The sequence below is a fragment of the Poecilia reticulata genome, linkage group LG14 (genome assembly GCF_000633615.1).
Source record: "Poecilia reticulata strain Guanapo linkage group LG14, Guppy_female_1.0+MT, whole genome shotgun sequence".
NCBI classification, from domain to species: domain Eukaryota; kingdom Metazoa; phylum Chordata; class Actinopteri; order Cyprinodontiformes; family Poeciliidae; genus Poecilia; species Poecilia reticulata.
In genome coordinates this window covers 18,660,782-18,682,881 of record NC_024344.1, presented here as the reverse complement: position 1 = coordinate 18,682,881, position 22,100 = coordinate 18,660,782, and the positions used below count along the sequence as shown (strand labels likewise).

General features: G+C 40.6%; 1 protein-coding gene across 1 annotated transcript in view; it reads right to left on the bottom strand.

Moving 5' to 3' along the window:
- uvrag (UV radiation resistance associated gene) overlaps positions 1 to 22,100 on the bottom strand; it is a 109,026-nt gene that overhangs the window by 37,351 nt on the left and 49,575 nt on the right. The window contains exon 13 of the mRNA XM_008428245.1: positions 6,040 to 6,115. Within this exon, the coding sequence (XP_008426467.1) occupies positions 6,040 to 6,115 (76 nt within the window). The remainder of the gene's footprint in view (positions 1 to 6,039; positions 6,116 to 22,100) is intronic.

Below are 22,100 nucleotides of genomic sequence, written 5' to 3'. Positions count from 1 at the left end.
CCAGATTAAACACAGAGCCTTTCCTGTGTTTGACAATGCAAACTCTTCAGAAATGTTCTTGCGATTTTTGCTAGAGTGATGATGTTAGCAGCTAAATTCAACAGCAAGGCATCATGGTTAATCTCTTAATCCACAGGATTACAGAGGACCCCTAAGGAGAAAACGGCCTCTTACTGATAATTATTGTAATTCGAAAAGGTTAAGTTTACTTTTCCCAATCATGTAAAATCTTTTCCAAACAGCGTCAACAAGAATAACTCAGTCCAAGCAGGTCCTGTTCCGCTCGCTGCCACCTCCTTTAACCACTAACTACAGTAGGCTTCCCCATGAGTCATAGCAGCACTTTATGGAGCCACAGTTGCCACTCTTTACAGCAGCAGGCTCTCTGACGTATGCATCAGACCACCGCCATGGCACTTTGCCTGTAGATCACGGTACGAAGTCACCAGAGACCTGAGAGGCGGAAGGCTGCAGCCATCTTGCCCCAGTCGACAGAAACGAAGGTGAATCCAGGGGTGGCCTGGCTGTGCCTGCAAAGAATTTACTGTAATAAATCGGAATTCTGCGTTTTCCTATGCTGGAGGCCACAGAGTCTCTCCGTCCAAGTAACTAAGATCTAATTGTTCCCGTAGATGTTGTGTAGCATCAGTTGTCGTCTAATCAGCCCCACATGCCTGTTTCACAACAGCATAGCCAAGTGGATAACTGAGAGTTGGAGAATGCAGCAACGTGGCCCTTTTCCAGACAAAAGGCTGCTGGTTTTCCTTTGGAGTCAGCCACACTAACTTGGCTCATTTGTCTCTGCAAATGGAGGAAAGGCAGGTTTGGCGCTTGTGCCCCCCCCTGTGGAAGGCCACTTCAGGCCCAGCTGCAGGCCTCAGATGTAGCGGGGGCCAAATTTTTTAACAAACAGCAGCAGCCCGATGGTAATCATTCAACAACGAAGCCGAACAGGGAGAATTTTATTTTTTTTTAATTCACATTGCTTTTGTTGGATCATTTTTGCAAATGAGGAAATTCTGCATGCGGACCAAAACACAGAACAGTAGTGAAAAGAAAAGGGCGACTTTAGCAATTGCACTCAGATTTTCTTATGTTATTTGATTGCACATGAAATATTTGGAGGTTTGGATACATTTTTATGTCTAATTTCACTATCCCATGTTAACCAGATTTAAGTCAGGCAGCCGTAGGGCTGTTAACACCTCGAAGTGCACTCCATCTAGCTTCCTTCACTTTAAAGGTGTTAAACGACATCATAGTACAACTGCGGTTAAATTATATTTGCATTCTCACCCCTCTTTGGGCTGCGTTTTTGATCTCTTATTTTTGTTAAGCAATTTTTTCTATTTTAGCTTATCCCAATTCATTTCTTTGAACCATAATATGAGAAATAGTGGTAATAGTATTCAAAATACTTTTTGGTCCCTGGAGGTCGTCTCTATTAATATCAAGAACAGAGGCAATGTCACACTGTGTGTGAGAGAACAGTCAATGTAAAATAGACTACTACTTTAAAGGAAGATGAAATGATTTTGGAGTTTAAACAATACATATCATAACGTCAGATTGCTGCTCAGCATGTTGAGCATCTTGACTCATTGCAAACCGAGTCCAGAAAATGGTGATTTTTCTTTGATCAACTGGTTTGGAAGGAGAACAGAGGAATTAAAACCACATGCTGAGGGAAAAGGATCTCATCTTTACTCAACTCAAATCTGAGCTTCTGTGATGCAATTGATCGATTGCAAGCTTGCAGAAGTTGGCTGAGAAGCCTTTCGCAGAGATCATCAGAAGTGAGGCGGAGGAGAATCGTCTCCAGCGGCTTCTCCTTTGTTGAAAGTGACAAGCTAACCACCTCTTCGGTTTTAAAAACGCCGACTTATTATCACTAACATATGGAGCTGCACCGTTTCGGCCACAAAACGATATTACTTAGAGGCAAACCTGATAACTCGCCGTTAAGATGGATGGAGACGTGGAATGTACATCACTGAGCTTTAAAAATGAGATGAAATTTCACCCTGAGAAAGTGCCGATGTTCTCCTGAACTCTGTGCATTACTGCTGCTTCAGAAAAAAATGGAGCAGGAAACAGCACATCCAGAAAGTATTTGCCGTGTTTCATTTTTTCCACATCTTGTTACATTCCAAATTTTATTAAATTAATCTCTTTCCGGAAAATTCTACCCACAAATATCCCGTTATGATGTGGAAAATGTTATCAAAAGAAAACCAAGTAGTAACATTTACGTGTGTATTTACAGATTTTGCTTTGTACATGTTTATTCGCCTTTGGCAGAAGTCCCAGCCTCAAATCTCTCAGAATATGATGCCACTTTCAGATCTTTTCAGATATGTTCAATCAAAATCATGTCTAGACTGTCTCGGACTCTCCTCAACATTCAGAGAGGTTCTGAAGCCACGCTTTTGAAATGCATTCATCTTTCCCTCTATCCTGACTAGTATAACAGTTCCTGCTGCTGCAAAACATCCCTACAGCTTGATGCTGCCACCACCACGCTTCACTGTAGGGATGGTATTGGCCTAAGAGTTCAGTCTTTGTCTCATCAGACCAGACGATCTTGTTTCTCCTGGTCTGAGAGTCCGTCAGGTGTATTTTGGTAAACTCCAGATCAGCTGCCAGGAACCTTTTATTAAGGAGTGGCTGCTCTACCACCCAGGCTTGATTGGTGGATCGCTGCAGAGACGGTTGTCCTTCTGGAAGGATCTCCTCTCTCCACACTGAACCGGCTCTTGGTCTCCTCCCTGACTAAGGACCTTCTCCTCCAATCACTCAGCATAAATGGCTGACCAGCTTTAGAAAGAGTCCTGCTGCGACAATCGTGTCCTGTGTGCTGGATTCACCCCGGGTGTCAGAAAACTCTCTCCTTTCGATGTTGTTCGTTGTTCCCTGTGTGTTGACCCCGTAAGTATGTAACAACAAATGTGGAAGAAGTGAAGAGCTGTGAATACTTTCTGGACGCACAGTGTTTCTCCTATTCAATGAAACTGGCGCCATATTTATTAAAACTGTGAAAAAAAGATCACGCTCCTTCCCCTCCTCCCACTGTGATTATTGCTGTCTGAAGAAATAAACAGCTCCCGGTCAAAAACAAGCAATCAGAGCTAGTCAATCACCCTTGTGTACATGCTGCTCAATGTACTAATGGCGGAGAAACAACTTACCATTACAGGAAGTCTGTTTATCCGCCGCCATGCTAACTAGCTTGAGCGTTTGTGACAGGCTCTGCTGTTGGGAAACAGCTGCAGCGCAGCAGAGAATAAGGGAGAGGATGTGAACGGCGAATAAGAACGAGTTCTGCGTTTCCGCATTTAGCACTGAGATTACTAGGAGAAGGCATAGGAGCTCGATTTGTTTCACACATTATCTGTTGTACACCGTCACGACAGAGTGACAGTTTCAACAAATATGCAAAAAACTGTTTGTTTTATAAGTTGCGTACCGTAGCTTTAAAGTGCCACGTTTAGTTTGCATAAATAACTTTGCCTGAGCGCAAGCCTCCATTGCCTTAATCCGTCTTTCCAGATGTATCTCACAGTTATCATTCACCCCTCACATGTGCCCACCTGTGTCACAGCTGATTGTTTCCATCTGACTTTAAAAAGCCTGGAGTTAGAATCTTTCAGCAGAGGTTTCATGAACACTGGTGAGGACATCCTGCTGAGTGAATCTCATTTTTCATCTTCAGCAGACCAGATTCCTTCAAAAGCCCCACATTCCCGCTCTTCAATACGACTCGTTAAACTGTCTTATAAATTGACGCCGGGAGTGCTCTCTTGATAACCTGAAAAGACCTTCAACTCATAGATTATGTCACCAAAATATGGCGAAGGCGGCCAGCCGTGGCATTATTATTTTAGATTTGATTTGCGACGAGCCGACTGCCGTCAGGAGTATTTCTCCCAAAGTTACTTCCATGTGCCTTCTATCAGCAAGCAAATTAAAGTTTCAGCAAGACCGAGCACGCAGTCTGATGGCAACACATGGTCGAGGTTCGTGAAATTGAAATCTCAGAGAGCTCAGGTCACGAGGTGTAGCTTTGATCAAAAACGGACTGGGCGTGTGTGTGTGTGTATGTGTGTGTGTGTGTGTGTGTGTGTGTGTGTGTGTGTGTACTGGGGGGAGTTAGAAGGTGGGAATAAGAACTTGGATGACTGCACAGCAAATGCTCTACATGCAACAACAGGAACAGTCTGCAGAGATCCGATGAACTAAGAAGTCCTGGACTAATATCTGGACTGAGAGATCATTTTGACTGTTATTCAAAAAACATCTTGAATATTTAAAATAAGACGGATCATGTGGTTATGTATCAAGGCACTTAATGAGAAAATGACATAGATGCATTTAGGCTTGTTTCGTTTTTTTTTGTGCAAAAAAAGTTTTTTAGTTCTAAGCATATTAGGGTCAAACGTCAACGTTCACATTAGGTCTGACACAACCACATTAATCATGACGAATTGATTATTCGTCAACTAATTTAATTGTTAACTCAAAAAGGGATGCCAAACAATATATATACATAAACAATATATAGACATTGAATTTAAGATTACATTTTTTTGAATGCTTTGTCAGTGATTAAGTTCTACACACAACTCAAGTGGCTAGAAGTAGATTTAGATTCACCTGGTCCAAAAAAGTAAAAAAAAAAAAAAAATCCTATTGAGCTCCTTTTGTTATCCAATTATTAACCAGTTAATCCAAAAAACAGTCTTCAGATTAGGACTGTGCTGATTGAGGAGAATTTGTTTTAGTTGCAGACGCATTCATTGTTACAATTGATGAAGCGCACAATAAAAAAATGTTATTGCATTTTAGGCTAAAAAAATATATATATGGTCTTATTTCAAAAAGAATTTGAATTGTTTGTTTATTGTATTTCTAATACAAAAAGATGTAATTAAACCTAAAATAGGCTTAGGTAGTTCAATGAATAATCTGCAAGTTCTGCCCTTCTTCTCCACCTGGATTAAAAAAAAAAAAAAAAACAGGCAAAAGGAATGCAAACTGCTAAATGTCTGAGATTATAAGTGTCTTGCGTATAAAATTTTTTAAAAAAAGGTGGCCAACTCACTTATATGCACATTAATAAGCATAGCGAAGTCACAAGATCAGCGAATCACATGACAAGACCAAAACTATGAATGAGTTGATGCTACCGACCGGTGGGTTGTGTGCAGTTCATGCTTCACACAGCTCATTTCCCTGATGTCCAAAAAGATCTAACGAGACTCTGGAGTTTACAACCGTGAAAGAAGCTGAGAGGCTGCAGCCGGGCTTTGCGGTCCAGTGTGCTCCGCTTCCTGCTGCTCAGGCAGTTCACACATGGATGGGTACTCCGACATGTGGAAAACACCTTCAGCAAGTTTGCCCACAACACTGCAATTTTGACCTTTTGCAGCAAATGACACAAAAGGTCTAAGTTCTTAAGAAAAGATTATTTTGTTTTCATAAAAATAGGTTTTATAAGAGGTGAGACATTTTGATAGCGATCCAGAAAGAAAATGAATACTTATGACAAATCTAAATTGCATTTTATCTTATAATTTCCAACTTACTTCACTGAAAAAGTCAAATAGTTGATGCCAAATGTTTTGAGAACTACCAGGTCAAAGAACCTAAAATGCTCACCACACAAACAAAAATGGCCAATCCAAGACATGTGAACATCAAAGATCCTCCATGCAGATGTTTAACTTTGTTTTTTTCATTTTTCCTACAAAAGGGATGCAAAGAAAGTATTTGGACTAGAAACATTACAAACTGGCCACAGTCGCATGAAAAATGTTCAGAATGACATCAGGATCTTGTGAAAATTAGTGACAGGAACATGGAACTATGGAGATGGTGAGGTTTCACCCAACCTCAGCCAGAATTGTTGAACCTGTGGGCAACAAATGGCTCATGTAGGAATTGTACATAAATATATTTTATGCATTATGGTCATTTATCTTCTGATCAAATTGTCAATTATTAAACTTCACTCATTATTGGCAACTGTTCATTCCTTACCTGGGCGATGTTCTTGTTTAGCAAGTAGACGCCATATTCAAAATGAAAGCGCTCTCCTCTAGAATACAACGGGAATCTGTAAAACACAGAAGGACATTTAATTGGAGAGGATTATGAGATTTCACTGTTTGCGATCGATTAGATGATGATTTGATGGCTCAGTCTTTGCAATAAAACACACGATTAGATATTGACCTTTGAAACCTGAAGCTTTGCAGACTTTGAGAATAAATGCAGAGACAAACTGAAGCTGAAACTTTGTTTCTGATCTGTGCAACGAATCTTAAACCTTCATTCACTCTCTCAGAAACAATCACAAAAAAATGTATGAAAATACAGAAAAATCTCATTATTTTCATCAAGCGAAAAACTCCCATTTATTTTCATTTTAATGTATCAACCCAGAGTTTGTACTTTGCATTTCTCTTCATTTTTATTGAACTACTACAAACATAAGTAACATATGTTTCAATGAGCAGCTGTTAATCTAGTTATTCCTTCGTTTGGTGTGAGATTCAAAGCTGCTGCACGTGTTACAGACCTTAGGAAAAAAGTTACAGCTCAGACTTGCAAAAAAAAAAGCTTCATTTTAAAAGTGTGTGATTGTAAACATATCTATTTATCACTTTGCAAATTTGTAATTCTACAGAACACACACTGGTATAAAAAAAACTAGAAAAGAAACTTGAACATTTAGAAAAGTCAAAAAAGTTGCTAGCATATTGGAGATAAATTTCAATTCAAACTTACAGCTTTTGAAACTCAGAATATTTCCAAAAGTCAAACATTCGCTGAGCTTTTTTTTCCAACCAATTTTTGACTTTTAAAACTTTGAAATTTCCAAGTTTTTTTCTAGAAAATTTCTGAGATCAGTTTCAGAATTTGAGGGGTTTTTTTTGCCGGAATACCGTCTACAAAGTCCCTAGTACACCTTCACATGCTGAAGCATGCGCTCATGGAGTCTGCAGCGTTTGCATTCGCTGACAGATGCAGACGAGGTAAAAAGCTTAGTCTGGATCCACGGCCCCACAGATGCCCAGTCAGCACCTTGATCTACTGAAGCATCAAACAGGAGCAGTGCAGCACCATCTTTCCGCCTCCAAGCACAGACAAAGGGAACTTTTGCTTTCAGCGCGACGGGAAAGTCCCATCAGTGAAACCCAGATGTCTCGGTTGGGGCCGAGACGGAGCAGCGGATGCTGACATGAAGTGGGAAGTGCTGTGAAACCGGTGGACTCGTCCCTGCCTGTCATTAACAGCTTATATCGGCCGATCTCCCACTGAGAGAATATTCAGAAAGCTACGCCGCAGTCTTTACGTTAGAATGCAGAGCATTAAGTAGGAAGGCCAGTGTCAAAGCGTTTCAGAATCGAGTGTGAAGGCAGGAAAAAAAAAAAAAAAAAAAAGGAGCTTCCCGGAGTTTCTTTGTGGTCTCGTCCAAAAATGTCAACAAAATACACAAGCTCTTCGAAGGACAATGGTTTTATTTAGAGCCAGAATGAAGCTGCTGGCATAAAACCGCCTTACACAGCTTTGTCCTCACAGGCGACCATTAAAGTCATCTGTTGCTATTAGCAACACATGTGCTTGTTGTTAAGTACGGGTGAACTAACACGTCAGCCGACGTCTAGGTGGACCACGGCTCTTAAAAGGACATTTTCCATCACATCATTCACTACAATTTAAAGATCGTTCATTAAGACATTCAGACTGCAGGACTCTGCTACCGTACGGCGCAGAAAGAGAGGTCAAAGTTCAAACCATCGCTTCCATCCATCACAATGGGCAAGGATCATATTCCCAATTCCAACACATCTCTGTCCCACTGTTGCCAACGTATTGACTTTGTTGCTATGTTTAGCCAATTCTTTTCCCCCAAAAGAAGACTAGCGACAAATCTAGTGTCTGTTTTCTGTGAGCAGAAAGGAGACCCACTGCACTGTTTCCATATCGCAATAGAATCACAAATGTTGAAAGCTGCTGGTGATTCCACTATGAATTAAGTTGATGTAAATCTCATTTCTCATGTTAACCGATGTTTCCCTGCATTTGATTCACCGATTCATCTCCTCCACTGCGTGTGTCTCTGTTAGCTGTCTTACTGTTCAATTTAATATTATACAAAACCGATTTATGTAGCATGGGTTGAGACAACGTATTTAAGTTATTAAATTGACATTCTTGAATTATTTTGCAAAAGTTATTGGTAGAGATGCACCGCAGACATCATTTCTGTGTCTGTTACGGTATTGAAAAAATTCTAGATCAGTGACAATGTGGCCGATTCTATTCAGTTTAAGCATAAGTTTTATGCTTTGAGTGACATAATTTATTATACATTATATTATAATTCCTAATTGCATATTCTGATCCATTTCAAATAAGGTTTAGCTCTGAGGTGGAGCTCCGTCCTTAAAGGTGTTTGGTCCACTCGGGCGTTTTACTCAGCTGGTTAGTTGCCGAGGGAGATCAACAGTTTTCTCAAACATGCATGAAAGAATCACGGCGACATTTCAGGTATGTTTTAGACGAGGGAACAACATTATAATATGATGCAAATCTCCAATCACACAACGCTCATGGTTGTGTGATTACATACTTACATCATGGTTTTTGTATTCATAGTTATAGAAAGTTATATTGACTTATGCGCGCTTCAACTATGTGGAATGGTTCTGCAGGATAAGAGCATCTGACTTACTTCCTCTCTTCTTGAAGGGCTGGGACTCGGGGTTTTTTTTCCTTTCGCAATTCCTTAAAAGTCGATCATAACTGGGTAACTGCATATTAAATCAAAACACAAATCCTCCATAGTGGACTCAGTCGACTGCCATCACATTAGTAGCAGTGGAACAGGGGGTTAAGCTGCGCCTATAGCAGATTACTGCAAGGTCTTGACGTTCTTAAACCACAAATCTTCCATTAATTCCACATTTGAGCATTTATAACATCAGCATACCTCAAATGCCATTCTTTTATTTGGCTTAACTAAACGTCCTGTGTGTTTTATTATCTCAACGCCTGTCTTGAGATCTTAGAATCGTGCAGCGGTGATGGCTGTGAACACCTCATCACTCACGCCGCGGCTCTGGGAAGTTTAAAAGGTAAACCCCGAACAGATGGGGATCACTGCAGCGGTGGATTGAACCCCAACAGGAAGTTGCTGTAAAAAGTCTGGCTGAGTATATATTAAAAAAAAAGGACGACATAGCCGGGAGGCCGCACAACCATTTTAGATGTTCATCCTCCGTATCCCTGACGTTTGAGGGAAAGTGACACGCCAGAGGTCAAGTCTGAGCAGTCGGAAAGAACCACCGGAGAGGGGAAGAAAAACAGATCTTCCCTTTGCTCCCGCTGGCACAGCCGCTGCGATTTCCCCGCGAATAGATAGGATGTGATTGCTGATGAACATGCTGCATATGAAAAGGAAAAACAGAGGCGCTTCCAAAGTCCACACACGTAAAGTCATGAACGCGCAGGTTCAGTCGCAGCGCAGTGATTAATGAGCGCTGTCCGCCACGTCTTGAAATCACTCTGGAGAGACTCCGGTTCACCAAACACTAGGAATTCCTCCCGGGACGTCCAGTAAAGTCAAATATATTGTTACACGGGCAAAACCAGGATGGTGGAGGAGTGGAGGGCAGGAAGGGGCGGGGGGGTCTGGACATAAGGAAGGTGAGGAGCAACTACAGGAGGAAACCATTCATGTTGTTCAAGCATCCAGCTAGGACTGAAATGAACGATTATCATAGTAATTGAGTATTTTATCGATTATTCTGATGGATCAATGGAAAACTGCACATTCCACAGATTTTTTATTGAACTCCTTAAGCCTTATTTATTCAATATTAGAAATGCATTAAATACATTAAAAGATGCAAATAAATGGATAATATTCCAATCTTCACTGCAAAATGCACATATTTTTGTACAGTTCTGGTTTAATCACTGCTCTGGTAGTGTTTTGACTCTGTATGCTTCAGTTCATGATTATTCAACAACTACATTAGTTGATTGTTTCAATAACTGATTAATCTGGATTAATCGTTTCAGTCCGACATCCAACCTGATTTTATTGTATTTTTTTTGTGTGTGTGTCGAGTTTAATGTGAAAATGCGATCTGAAACAACCGACAGCATCCGTTGTGTTTGAAATTCTTCTCACGTTCTCTTTTGTGGATATCTCGTTCAGTACCAATACCATCCTCTTCCCTGGCCAAGCCTTTGTTAGAATGTGGTTTCGCAGAATGTGGTTTCTGTATGATTGAGATAAAATAGGAAAGAAACGTCCTGCCGAAAGCAGCGTGCATCGCTCCAAGATCTCTGAAATCTGAATTGATTAAGCACGTGGCTTTCATTTGGTTTCAATAGAATGTGGAATACTGATTCGTCCGACCACAGTCCACACGTTTCCACTGTGTGACAGTCCTCAAACTCAGAGGAGTCCGTGCCAACTCCGGCGGAAAAAAAAAGAAAAAAGACTGACACAGAGCTTCATATTTGCATAGTAAAGTTTGAAGTGGCATCTGTGACTCTGCTCTATTGAATGCATTGCCCATGAGATTCTATCAGCTTCTGATTAATGACAGATCGTGCTGTGGAGTCCTCAGAGATGGACATCGCATGTGTCCATCTCATCTGAATGTTTTCTGAAATATTTCTGCACAAACCAGAGGCAATCTGCCCATCTTTGGTGCTGAAATCTCAAGAATTTTGCAGACATTCAGACCACCAGCTCCAATATTCTTTGCTTATATGGTTTTCTATAATGTGCCAAGTTGCTTGTTGGACAGGCAAAAACACATTTATATGAAAATGAAAGAGTTCATTTAAAACCTGCTCTACTTATATGCTTCAACGCACTTCAGAGTGGCATTATGTGGCAATAAAACTTAAACCGCCATGAAAACACCCCGGCTGGTGGCGTCTTGATCTGATTTTACCTTCATAGACGCCACTGTTGAAATGTGTGTTGACCTGTGACCCCAGATGAAGGCAGAACCCCAGCAAAAGAAGGACTTGATCTAAATACGGCTGCACTAAATCCAGTTTTCTGGATGATTGTCAATCTTTTAAAAATGCCTGACTTGTCGATTCAGATTTTGTCCGATTCTGAGGTTTTTCGCTGGGAAGTTGCTAATTTTACGAAAAAGTCACTAAGTTTACATCAGTAGGGTAACAGCTGTTACCTGCATATGTGCAAATGTGACCTGGTGGTGGGCAGGTGTTTCAGTCAGTCCTCGTTCACAGTAGAGAACAAAGGGACGGTGGTTGATTTAAGCAACAAGATCGGTTTCTCCTGAAAGGATCGGCCGATTGCAGATCTCAAAGAATTAAGGAAATCGTTTTCGATTCATTAGTGCGCCCTTATAAACGGTCCAATAAAGAGGAAACTGACTCACAAAAAAAACCAAAAAAAACAAATGGTTCTATGACATAAAAAAAAAATGTTCAGAACCATGTTGCAGTTTTATCAGAAATGTTTGGAGATTTACCATTTTGCTATATGGGTACTCTTCCAGCATGGTGGCCAAAACCTAAATGAAATACGATGCCACACACTATTGCTTCATATTTATACCCAGGAAAAAAAGAAAAGACTTTGATTTCTAATGAAAAGTTCCTAAAAACTCTTATAGCTAAACTGAAACTCTTTAAAAGTGTTAGTCTACCTAATGTAAATTACAGAGATTGTTAAAATTTGTGAATTTACCCCAAAATATTTCTTAATATAGATGAACTATTGTATTCAATTTAAAGACTAGATAAAAAAAATTCCCAGTAACAACATGCAAGAGAATATTGCGATGAAAGAGGAATTTATTGCAAGTTTTTTTTGTTTGTTTTTTTACTTCTGTACCAGGAATGACAATGAATGTGAATCTTTTTATGATTTTGCTGACTTTTCCAAATTTTCCTCTGATTTGGCGTCGTAAAGGGGAAAAGAAGATGATTTATCTTTTTTATCAAAACCTCTGGCTGTAGGAGAGGACAGCTCCGGCCGTTGTGTCTGCTACGACAGTAAAGAGTTTTAGTAGTTTACGTCTGGGAGAGATATAAAAGCAGAGGAAGAGGAGATGAAGACCTTTTACAATCACTTAGCCAGGAGCATAAAGCCAAACAGTCCTCCATTCTGGACCGGATGAAATAAATTACATTCCTAGAGGACAGGATAAAATCACCACCATGTTTGTCCATCTGCATGGAAACCCCTGAATAAGCAGACGAAGCAGAGAGTCGCCCACAGATCTGGAGGAGACGCTGGTCACGTCTGCCCCGTTTCCGAATAAGCTGACCGAATTGGTGTGACCTTATCGTTTTCTTTCTTGCATTTCCTGCTCAGCCTGCGTGGCATTTTGTTTCATTTTGTTGCGAATTTAAAAATCCCGTCCGATCTTTTCCGATCCAGTCAGCCCCTTCACACATCTACGCTGCGCCCCGCTCTGAGGAGCGACGCATCGGCCGCTCAAACACCGCAAACCGAATATGACAGGCGCCCATAATCAACACCCCCGCTCACTTAACCGTCCACTCAAAGACTGATTAGCGAAACCTGAAATCTGTTTCCATTTAGCCAATATTCAACGCGGCATGAAGCAGACGGGAGGAAGGGTGAAAAGAAAAAAAAAGGAAGAAATGACAGTGATTTGAGAAGAGAAAAATATCCTTGTTTCCCGTCAGAACAACCACCACAGGACAGGCAAACGTGCGAGACCCAAATGTGTAATTAATAAGAAGTGTGCAGCCCTGACAGTAAAAAAAAAAAAAAAGACAAAAGCAGCACCTTGTAGGAAAGTCCCCTGACTTTATGGGCGAAAAATACAGTAAAAAAAATAATAAACACTCCTGGTCTGCCAACTTTTTTTTTTTAACTGCCGGCTCTAGACACCAGTTATCCACTCATGCAGCCTCGTTAAAAGCAGGGAGCAACCAATAAACAAGCAACTTCAATGATGAGACGAAGCCAAAGGACATACCCCGCTCCGTCTTCCTGTCCGTGTTCTTTTTAAACCTCTCCCCCTCCTTACCATGGGTCTGTTATTTCTGCTGAGGGATATTTTAATAGCCGGCTGAGTTATACGTCTTTCATCTCGGGTTAATCGAGCATCACCGTCTCCTCTGCGGCCACGGACTCCACCTCAGGGGCCTTCTGGCAGGTGTCAGCAGCACATGATGTCTTTTAAAGCCTCCAGTTAACTGAACATATTTGCAGGCAATTTGTGCAAAGAGAGAAAGGGGGAGAAAAAAAGAGGCTATGATGACGTAAAGACTTAAAACAGGGGTGTGTGAACTTTTTGTCAAAATCGGCGAGTCAAAAGAACTCGGGGGGCCAAGGAAATAAAAAAAAACTGAAATCAAGGAAATAAAGTAATCAGAATTTTTCTCTTCTTTTATTTTGTAGTATGGGATGCCATTCATTGTAGATCCAAAAAGGATTTTGTACATTTGCTGTATGAAAGGCGTCTAGTTTGTAAATTATTTTAGGGGGGCTCGATTGAACCAGTTTATTCTCAGTTATAAGAGGAAGATTTCTTTCAAAAACACTTGCTATATTTAGTCATATAAGGAAAAGATGATTTAGGTGCAGCAAAGTCAGCTTTTCAGTTAAAGTTTCTGGACAGAAGTGGTTCTACTTTTTTATAAAAGCTTGGTTATGTAAGAAAGACCGTTTCGTGCTTAATATTTTCCATTGTAAGAAGATTATGTCAGTTATAATTTTATCCTGATTACAAATAAAAAGTTTCTATCTCCATCAACCCCCTGTGACGGACAGGGTGTGTTTTTGTTGTTTTTGTTTTATCATGAATTGCATTTGAGGACCACACAAAATCAGCCAAAGGGCCACAAGTGACACCATGGACCGCACCTTGGACACGCATGGTTCAACATAAAGCTTTATAAATGCATTAAGCTTTGTAAACAATTTTTTTAAAGGTTTTGTTGGCTCTAGTGGCTTTTATTTGAAAGTAGTTTGACAGGAAAGAGGGTTATGAGAGAGGGGGAAGACATGCGGCAAATGTCACCAGGCCGGGAATTGAACCTGCGATCACCGGCATGAGGACTAAGGCCTCAATACATGGGTTGTGCTTTGCCCCTGCGCCACCACAAACAAAGATTTTTAAAAGCTAAAAAAGCATGTCTGATGAAGCATTTTCTAATGTTGTATTGGACTCTTGGTTCCCCTCGGGGTTTATTCTATTGAGTGGAGGAGTTTAAAGAAGGACGCAGTGGTGTGGGTGGTCGACCTCTGTTAAACTGCGCTTCACCAGGATACGTGGGAACGCTTCCAATGATTGACTGACCTGCTCTATTGTATACAAAGTCGCCACATGTGTTGGCGTGCTTGTTTAGACGTTTTAATTAATAGTCCATGTGTGCAAAAAACACACAAAAAGAAGCAAAGGAAGCACATCTTTTATAGTGGCGAGTTGAATTTTTTTTTTTTTTGGGGGGGGGGATTTGTTTTGGGAACATTAATACTTTTGGTTTGATTTAAGAAGAACAAAAAGTTCTAACCTCAAATAGATGCAGTTCAAACATAACTAAGTTTCCTGTACCTTTCAGTATCTTGATGCACCTGTTTTAATGACCAGTGATGATCATTCTGTCATCACTGGTCTGTTCCCGAGTTGTACAGTAGGCGCTCGCTCACGTCGTTCTGCTTTTTCATCTCGGCTCCTAAGATTATCCAGAGACCCCAGCTCCTTAACCAGCAGCCATTTTCTCTTTGCAGTCGTTTTGCTCCTTTACTTGGACGTAAATGTGAGAATGGAAGTTCATTCTGAGTCCCGCCTTCACAAGTATAAACCAGGATTTCAGTCAATATTGATCAAATTGTTGAAAATCACCCATCAGAATGTTATGTCACTTTAAATGAAATTATTGTAACATCAATCTGGGTAGAATATAAATGTCTTATGAAGCTGGTATTAACAGGACTGTAGGTAGTTTTGCAAGTATTCACTCCCAAAACAGAGCAAAATACATTTAGGAAGAAAATGTTGAACAGGATGTGTGGCTAGACCCCATGACGTCATTGATCAAGTCGAATTCAATGACGAAACTGAATACAACAGGCCTGTTTTTGTGCTAGTTATGCTCCTTGATTCATTACAAAGCTATTGCTGAGCTGCATGTTCACCAGATGACCTCCGAGTCTGACCAGTACGTCTGGCTGCTCCACTTTTTTCTTTTAGTTTCTTTTCGGAAAGGGGAATTTGTCGATTTACATCTAAACGGCTTTGATTAAATGAAAAAGCTTCTTTTTTTTAGTTCAGCCTGGTCTCTTGATAACTATCACTAAATGGATCTTGCATTACATTTACAAAATTCATTTCAAGTATTTAATGTACATTAAATACTTACATTAATATTATCTGACCCAATCACAAGGTTTTTAAAAATAGACTGAAAAGATGGACCAATAAGCATAGGAAAAAAATTATTGGTATGGTCATCAATAAAGTCAGCCAGCAGCTGCTGTGCATTTGTGACCAAACTAATGGAGGCCTTTTAAGATGCATATTATATATATTTTTTAAATCTACAAAACTGGCATGGCCCTCGTTAAAGGTCGATTTAAAAAGTGTGATTTATTCTCTTGCAGGGAAACATTTCTGCACAAAATGGAGTAACTGCATCTCCTAATTATTTATTTGACTTGTATGTTGCGTTCAGGCTCAGATGACCTATTGACACACACTTAATGTTATAATCTCTAACATGTTGACTTTAATCAGGGTTTATTACAAGCAATCACATGCAACACAAACTGCTTTTACAGACCTTACTAATGAGATGTGGCCAAGAATATAAATAACTATCTGAAACATTTAACCATCTTTTTTTCTCCACTTAAAGATCATGAAATCCTACAGCATTAGACAGGCAACTGATTTTACTCCACAGAATCCTCCAGAAAGCTTTTGAGCACAGATGCTTCTTGTTATCTTTCTAATGAGGAATCGCCAAAGCTCGCTCGACTGGCCTAGACAACGGCGGGACTTCCGAGATGAAGGGCTGCTTATATAACAACCCTGTCAACCTTAGCGAAGACGCCCTCACTTTTCCTGAGCTATTATAAATATACCTCTGCCGCCATTGTCCTGGAGCGATTTGGCGGAAAACCTCAAAAAAGACGAGTAAACAGTCTGACCAGTCCCGGACAGCCTTTGTAGTTGACGCGCGGCGCTAAATCATAGACCGTTTTCAAATTTGATTTAAATCAACTGGCTCCGGAGCTGATTGCCTCGTTTATCTCTCCTGTGGAGAATAAAGCAGCTGTGCGACTGCGCCACTGCTGAACACGTGCGCATCGCCGTGAAATAACAAATGATGGGATCTGGTTCTATGTGCCTCTAAAGAACGCAGCAACTTTTTACAGTGTGTACTGGACACGACTGAACATATGGCTGGTTCATTTTCAGACGGCGCTACACACAACTCGGAAGATCATCTGAAGCTAAACATTTATGCAATTACACTAAATTATAACTGGGTGTTGAAAGAGCGGGAGGGGAAATGTTTCTCATTGATGAAAAAATATGTACTTCCGCTGATCCACATGATACAACACCGGTCTCATCTGCAGATAAAACTAAACAAACCTGCGTAGATTTCTACCACATGTAAAAAATGTTTATAATACACAGCATATGTGCGTAATTTGTTTCAACTAATTAGGCTAAATGGAAGAGCCAGCTACTCTCTATTTTTATATAGTGTCTTTTTATGCCGTCATTTGGGCTACAAGGAAGTGGAAGTGCTGTAGATCACTGACAATCAATCACCTGTTGGCAGCAGCAATGGGAATCTTGTTTTTTGATGTCTGAAACTAACACACTCCCAACCATTTTATTGGTGTAAACTGATTGGACATTGTGTGCACGTCTAATATGCACATGAATCTGAATGTAACAGTTTTGATCTCCACTGTCAAAACAGATTTGAGAGGAGCAGTAAGGATTTTGCCGTGGCTGTAAAACAAGTGACTGGATATTCACAATCCATCTGGTGCTGAAGATTGACTGTTTTGTCCATGTGTGTTGTGTAGACGTGAAGAAGAAATACAACCAAGTTTCTGGAGCCAACACTTAGGGCGATGTTGATGCCCAACACAGAACGCAGCACCTGAAATAGATACACCGAGCCAATCGTTGGCGCTGAAAGACAGAACTGCGCCAGGTGAGATTGAGGAGCATGCAGGATAAAGAGAGAGAGAGAGTTGGATCTATGATGCCAACAAGAGGCAGTTTGTTTTTAAATGTATCCTCTCTGGTACCCGACTTCAAAAATTATAATTTCCGGTCTCTCAGGAAGCCAAATCAGTACGGATGCACAGCCTAAAAAAACCTTTGTGAATACACCTAAAATCGTCTCTGTGGTCTGGGCCTACATTGTTGGGGATGCTTTTAAGAACTAGTCTTTGCATCCACAAAGCAAAAGCTGTGTCTTCCATCTTGGCAAAAAAGTCAAGCTTGTTCCCACTGCAAGCTGGACTCCATCAACACTGCTCCTTGTCCTTGATCCTGTTTGTTGTACTTACAGGTGTGAAGTCATAAAGAGGTGCGCATCTCCCTGCGGCTCTCAACCAGTAAAAGATTGACTGCTCCTTCCAGGTCACGTTCAGTCAGTTTAGGGATCTTGGCGTCTTGATCACAAATGAGGGCAGGATGAAGCTGAGCCAAAAAGTGAAACTTTTGATTTGCCCGTTGGTCGGTGCTTCATCTCTCATCATGAGCTTCCACCGTAGGGTGGCTTAATTCATGTTTGAGGTGAGATGAGGAGCTTCGTTTGAAGTGGAGCAGCTGATTCGCTGCATCGGAAAGAATCAGTTGGGTTGCCTTGGCCAGAACCAGAACTCACTGGACAGACTATGCATCCCTTTTGGCCTTGGAGTACCCTGGGATTCCCAGACGAGTTCCAGAGTGACTCTGGGAAGAGGTATGTCTGGGATATCCTGCATGAGCGAACGACAATGGACAGGTAGATGTCTGGATGGTTATAAACTCCAGTCACAAACACTGTTGAGCAATGAAAGGCATGGTTGACCATGGTGGGTATGATTGTCACTCCTATCTTGTCTGTTTAATGGTAACTGACATAAAAATAGTCAAGCCCCAGAATAATATTGTTCCCGTTGAAATGAAGTTCCTCTAATTTCAAACTGGCCTCGATCCTTTGCGCTTACACAGACCCTCAGCACATCCTTGGACAGTTTTTTTGTGTTTGAACCGAGTGGGACTGCCTAAATACCTCTCACATTCATTGTCCTTTTGCCAGTGATATGGTCTTTATAAGCCATCTTTTCTCCCAATACGTTTGAACAACAATAGGAGGCAGCTCTTGATTTTTAATAGCTGGCTTCTGGTCTCAGTCAAACCCTCGGACATCTGGATCGCATCTCTCCATTTCTCCCCCATGCAATCAGAAACATTGGAACCGAGCTCGCTCCCCGCGCGAGCAAATGTGGGCGCAACATGTCCGCTGATTGCAGAGAACATTTCAGACTGGTCCAGCATCGTTTCTGAGATTGTCAAAGAGTACAAATAAAAAAAATTCCCTTACCTACCAATATGTCTACCCCTCTTCCACACCTTTCTCTAAAAACTCTTACAGGGCCAGTTTGAAATTCTGCCCCGTTTTTTACCGAACAACACAGTTCACATCAACACAGGACTTGACAGGTTTTCCTGTTCCAAAATCTGCTTCTATTTGACAGAAGGCAACCATTATTGCCAACCCACAGAGGGGAACGGATAGTGATATTAACCAAACTCAAAAGGGTGGACTATCTTCACATACTTTTTTACCACAATGAAGCTGTGGTGCTTGTAGCAACCGGATTAACGCTGACATATAGCGACAGCCTGTTGTTCTCACAACAAAACCTGAATAACTCAGTTCCAGTCTCAAGGGTTCTTCAGTAACGACCTGACTAAGGTTTGTGAAATCATCCGAAAACGACATAAAGGTTTATGAGAGCAGAGGAAGGCAAGATGAAACAATTAGCTTCAAAAGGAATTTTCACCAACTGATGCAACTAAATGTGTGCATCAATGCAAATCGTCTGCTTGAGGCTTTAAAGAGCTGATCATAAACCACCTCTAGTTACCTTTTTCCCCACACTTTGATTACCCATTTTTGCACACCTTCAGAGGAAACTAGTTGCGTTCCATCTCCACACACATCATTGCTGCCCACATGGCTCCAGGGGTCATAAACATGCAGAAAGAGGGTAGAAAGTCAACCCAAATGTTTGGCCCTACTCAGGAACACCTAAGAGCAACGGTTACCAGTCACGTCTTTTCAACGAGTTAATGGCTCTCTTTTTTTTTTTTTGTTGCCTGACGTTGATGTAAATATCCTGCTTGGTAGGGCTGGAAATGTGTTAAGTGACTCCTAGTGAGCCTCTCCAGCTGTTGTCAGACATAATCACACACACGCAGAAAAAGAGAGGTCAATATTCAACACAAGCGCTTTAAATGTTTTTCCTTCACACGCTCTACTCCCAGCGGTTTATCTTCATATAAAAGCCACTGGTGGATGTGAAAGTGTCTATGCTTATTTACATGCCAGTTCTACAAGTGCGTCTTTGCTGACGAAAGAAAGAAACACTTTGAGCGCGAAAAGAGCAAAAATTGTTAAACGCTGGTGTTTATAAAAAAGATTCTCGTGTATTACTTTGTTTTTCTACACAGAGTTTTGAGTTTTTTGTCTTCCCCGTCTTCTTAATTTATTTCACAACACATAATCTCAAGGCAGAGCCAATTCTATAAAATCATAAAGTCAAATTCAGAATCCCAAAACGTCAATTAGATAACACACAAAATTTCATCAAACGTTGTCCAAGGAAGTCCAGTAGCAATGAGTTCTTTTGAATAAAGCTGGCTTGTATTTTTTATGGGGATAAAAAAATATTTTAAAAAAGGCTTGGGCAGGTGAATCGATTATCTGCGTTCACAAAGAAAAATAATCTTAGATATGAGACACTTCAGTCCAGAAATAAGTAAACAGCATTGATGGCTCAGATTGATCAGATTGGAGGCAAAGTTGAGAGAAAAGGCCAATACGCTTTGAAAGAATGCAGAGGAGGGATATTAAACATCTTTGGCAAAGGATGCTGAGTGTGGAGCTGCCAGAGAAGAAGAAAAAAAAGGAAAAGCATGAAGGTTAATGGGTGAGGGTAGATTTGAAGAGGGATGGTGTGACAGAAGATGCAACAGATGGGAGGAGACGAAGGAAAACAATCTGGTATGTTGAGCAAGCAGCTAAAAAGATGATGAAGATGATGATCAGCAAAGCAATGTATAAAAATATAGGGGGGAAAGTACAGACTAGTGGAAGCATGTCTCTATGAAAAAAAAAAAAAAAAGATTACATCAAGTGTTTCTCATCTATTAAAAGTCTTTTTCTACTGAACTCTTGAATGTGAGGAATGTCAAATCCACAGTACAGAAAGTCCATCCGAAGCATGCAATTATTTTCACGGTGCTCAGTTGTTTCTTGATGCATGGTTACAAGACCAAAACACACACAAATATTAATCATTTTGACCTCTCTGCCATTACGGAGCGTCTCTGCAAATCACCCCAGACACCAAGCGCCCAGACAAAAGCACCGGCTGATGTTAAGACCATCAAACTGAATAGTTTTCCTCAATTACGTGCCAGCCTTGAAACAATAAAAAGATAGAAAGTTACATAGCATGGAAGTGAAGTGTTTACGTCCCCAAGGCATGATGCGAAGACCGTCAAATTGATTTACGCGTTCTGATCTCTGAACACCTGAAAAGACTGCAAATACTGGGAGGCTCAATTTGCTACCAAGGCAACACAAAAACAAATCAAGATGAGAAGAGTTTATCTCTGTGTGTCTGAGCAATCAAAATTACAAAGGAGAGAAGATTACTTTTATCATTTCAGATGATACTTGCTGTATATGTCCTGGAGTCCTAGTTATTCAAACCTTAAATAGTAGGGTTTGAATCGTTTGCAGAGATTTTGGTTTAGAGAAAATTCCCCCGGCACCCTTTAAGAGCCTGCAGTCTAATAAACATGTACTTTATTTGGATGGCAGTTGCACGGTGGCGCAGTTAGCAGCACTGTTGCCTTCAGGCAATGAAAGTCCAAGATGTGGCATGAAAGATGTTCTTACATAGTAACATTAGATTGTGTACAATGCTGTGCAAAAAGTGTAAGATTCAATGTCTCAAGTACATTTTACTATCAGACCCGAGAGAGTACAAAAAGGTTTTAGTTAAGGAAAAAATGTTTATGCCAGTCTAGCCCTACATAAAAAAACCCCCAGTTATTTCTTCTATACTCATTCAAGAGGTCACAAAAAACCAAAACATCTAATGCATTGCAGCTCTTTCACTTCGGTTAAGCTCAATGGTCCTGATCCAGCAATAAGAAATAAGACAAAGGCAAAGAAACATGAAGGGTCACCTCGCACAAAACAAATCTATCAATAATTCCCAAGATTTGGGGGAAATATTCTTACCAAGTATCTTTGGTCTGGTTTCCAGTGCAAATATCTTAGTACACTTGGAATAAGGCAGCTTACAAGTAATGCAATATTTCTTAGTATTGATGAAAAAGTACTAGCTGCACTGGGAGACCATTTCACATATAAAAAGATGTTTTTTCCATTTTATAAGTGAACTAGAGCTTTTCATCAAAATTAAGGAATTGGTGACTAAAAACAAGTTTCTAAAGTTTGCTGGAAGTTACTTGTAAGTTACTTTTGTCTTATTTCAAGTGTGGCAAAAATTTTTGCACTAGAAACCAGACCAAAAAAAAAGCTTTTTAAGATTTGGTGTATTTGCGGTGCGAGAAGGCGTGTGCCGTTGCATCTTGTATAACGGGAACACACTGTTGCATAATAGAGTTTGGATTGGGCCTAAAAAAATCCAGCCTGACCCAAGCCTGATGGCGTTGCGTCCAAGCTCGATCCAAAATACTTTAATTATACACCCGAGCCTGATCTAAATCTAACATATTTTACCGCTTTCATTTTTGGATCATAATTTGAGTAAGGAGTGTAACTTCTGTTTTTGT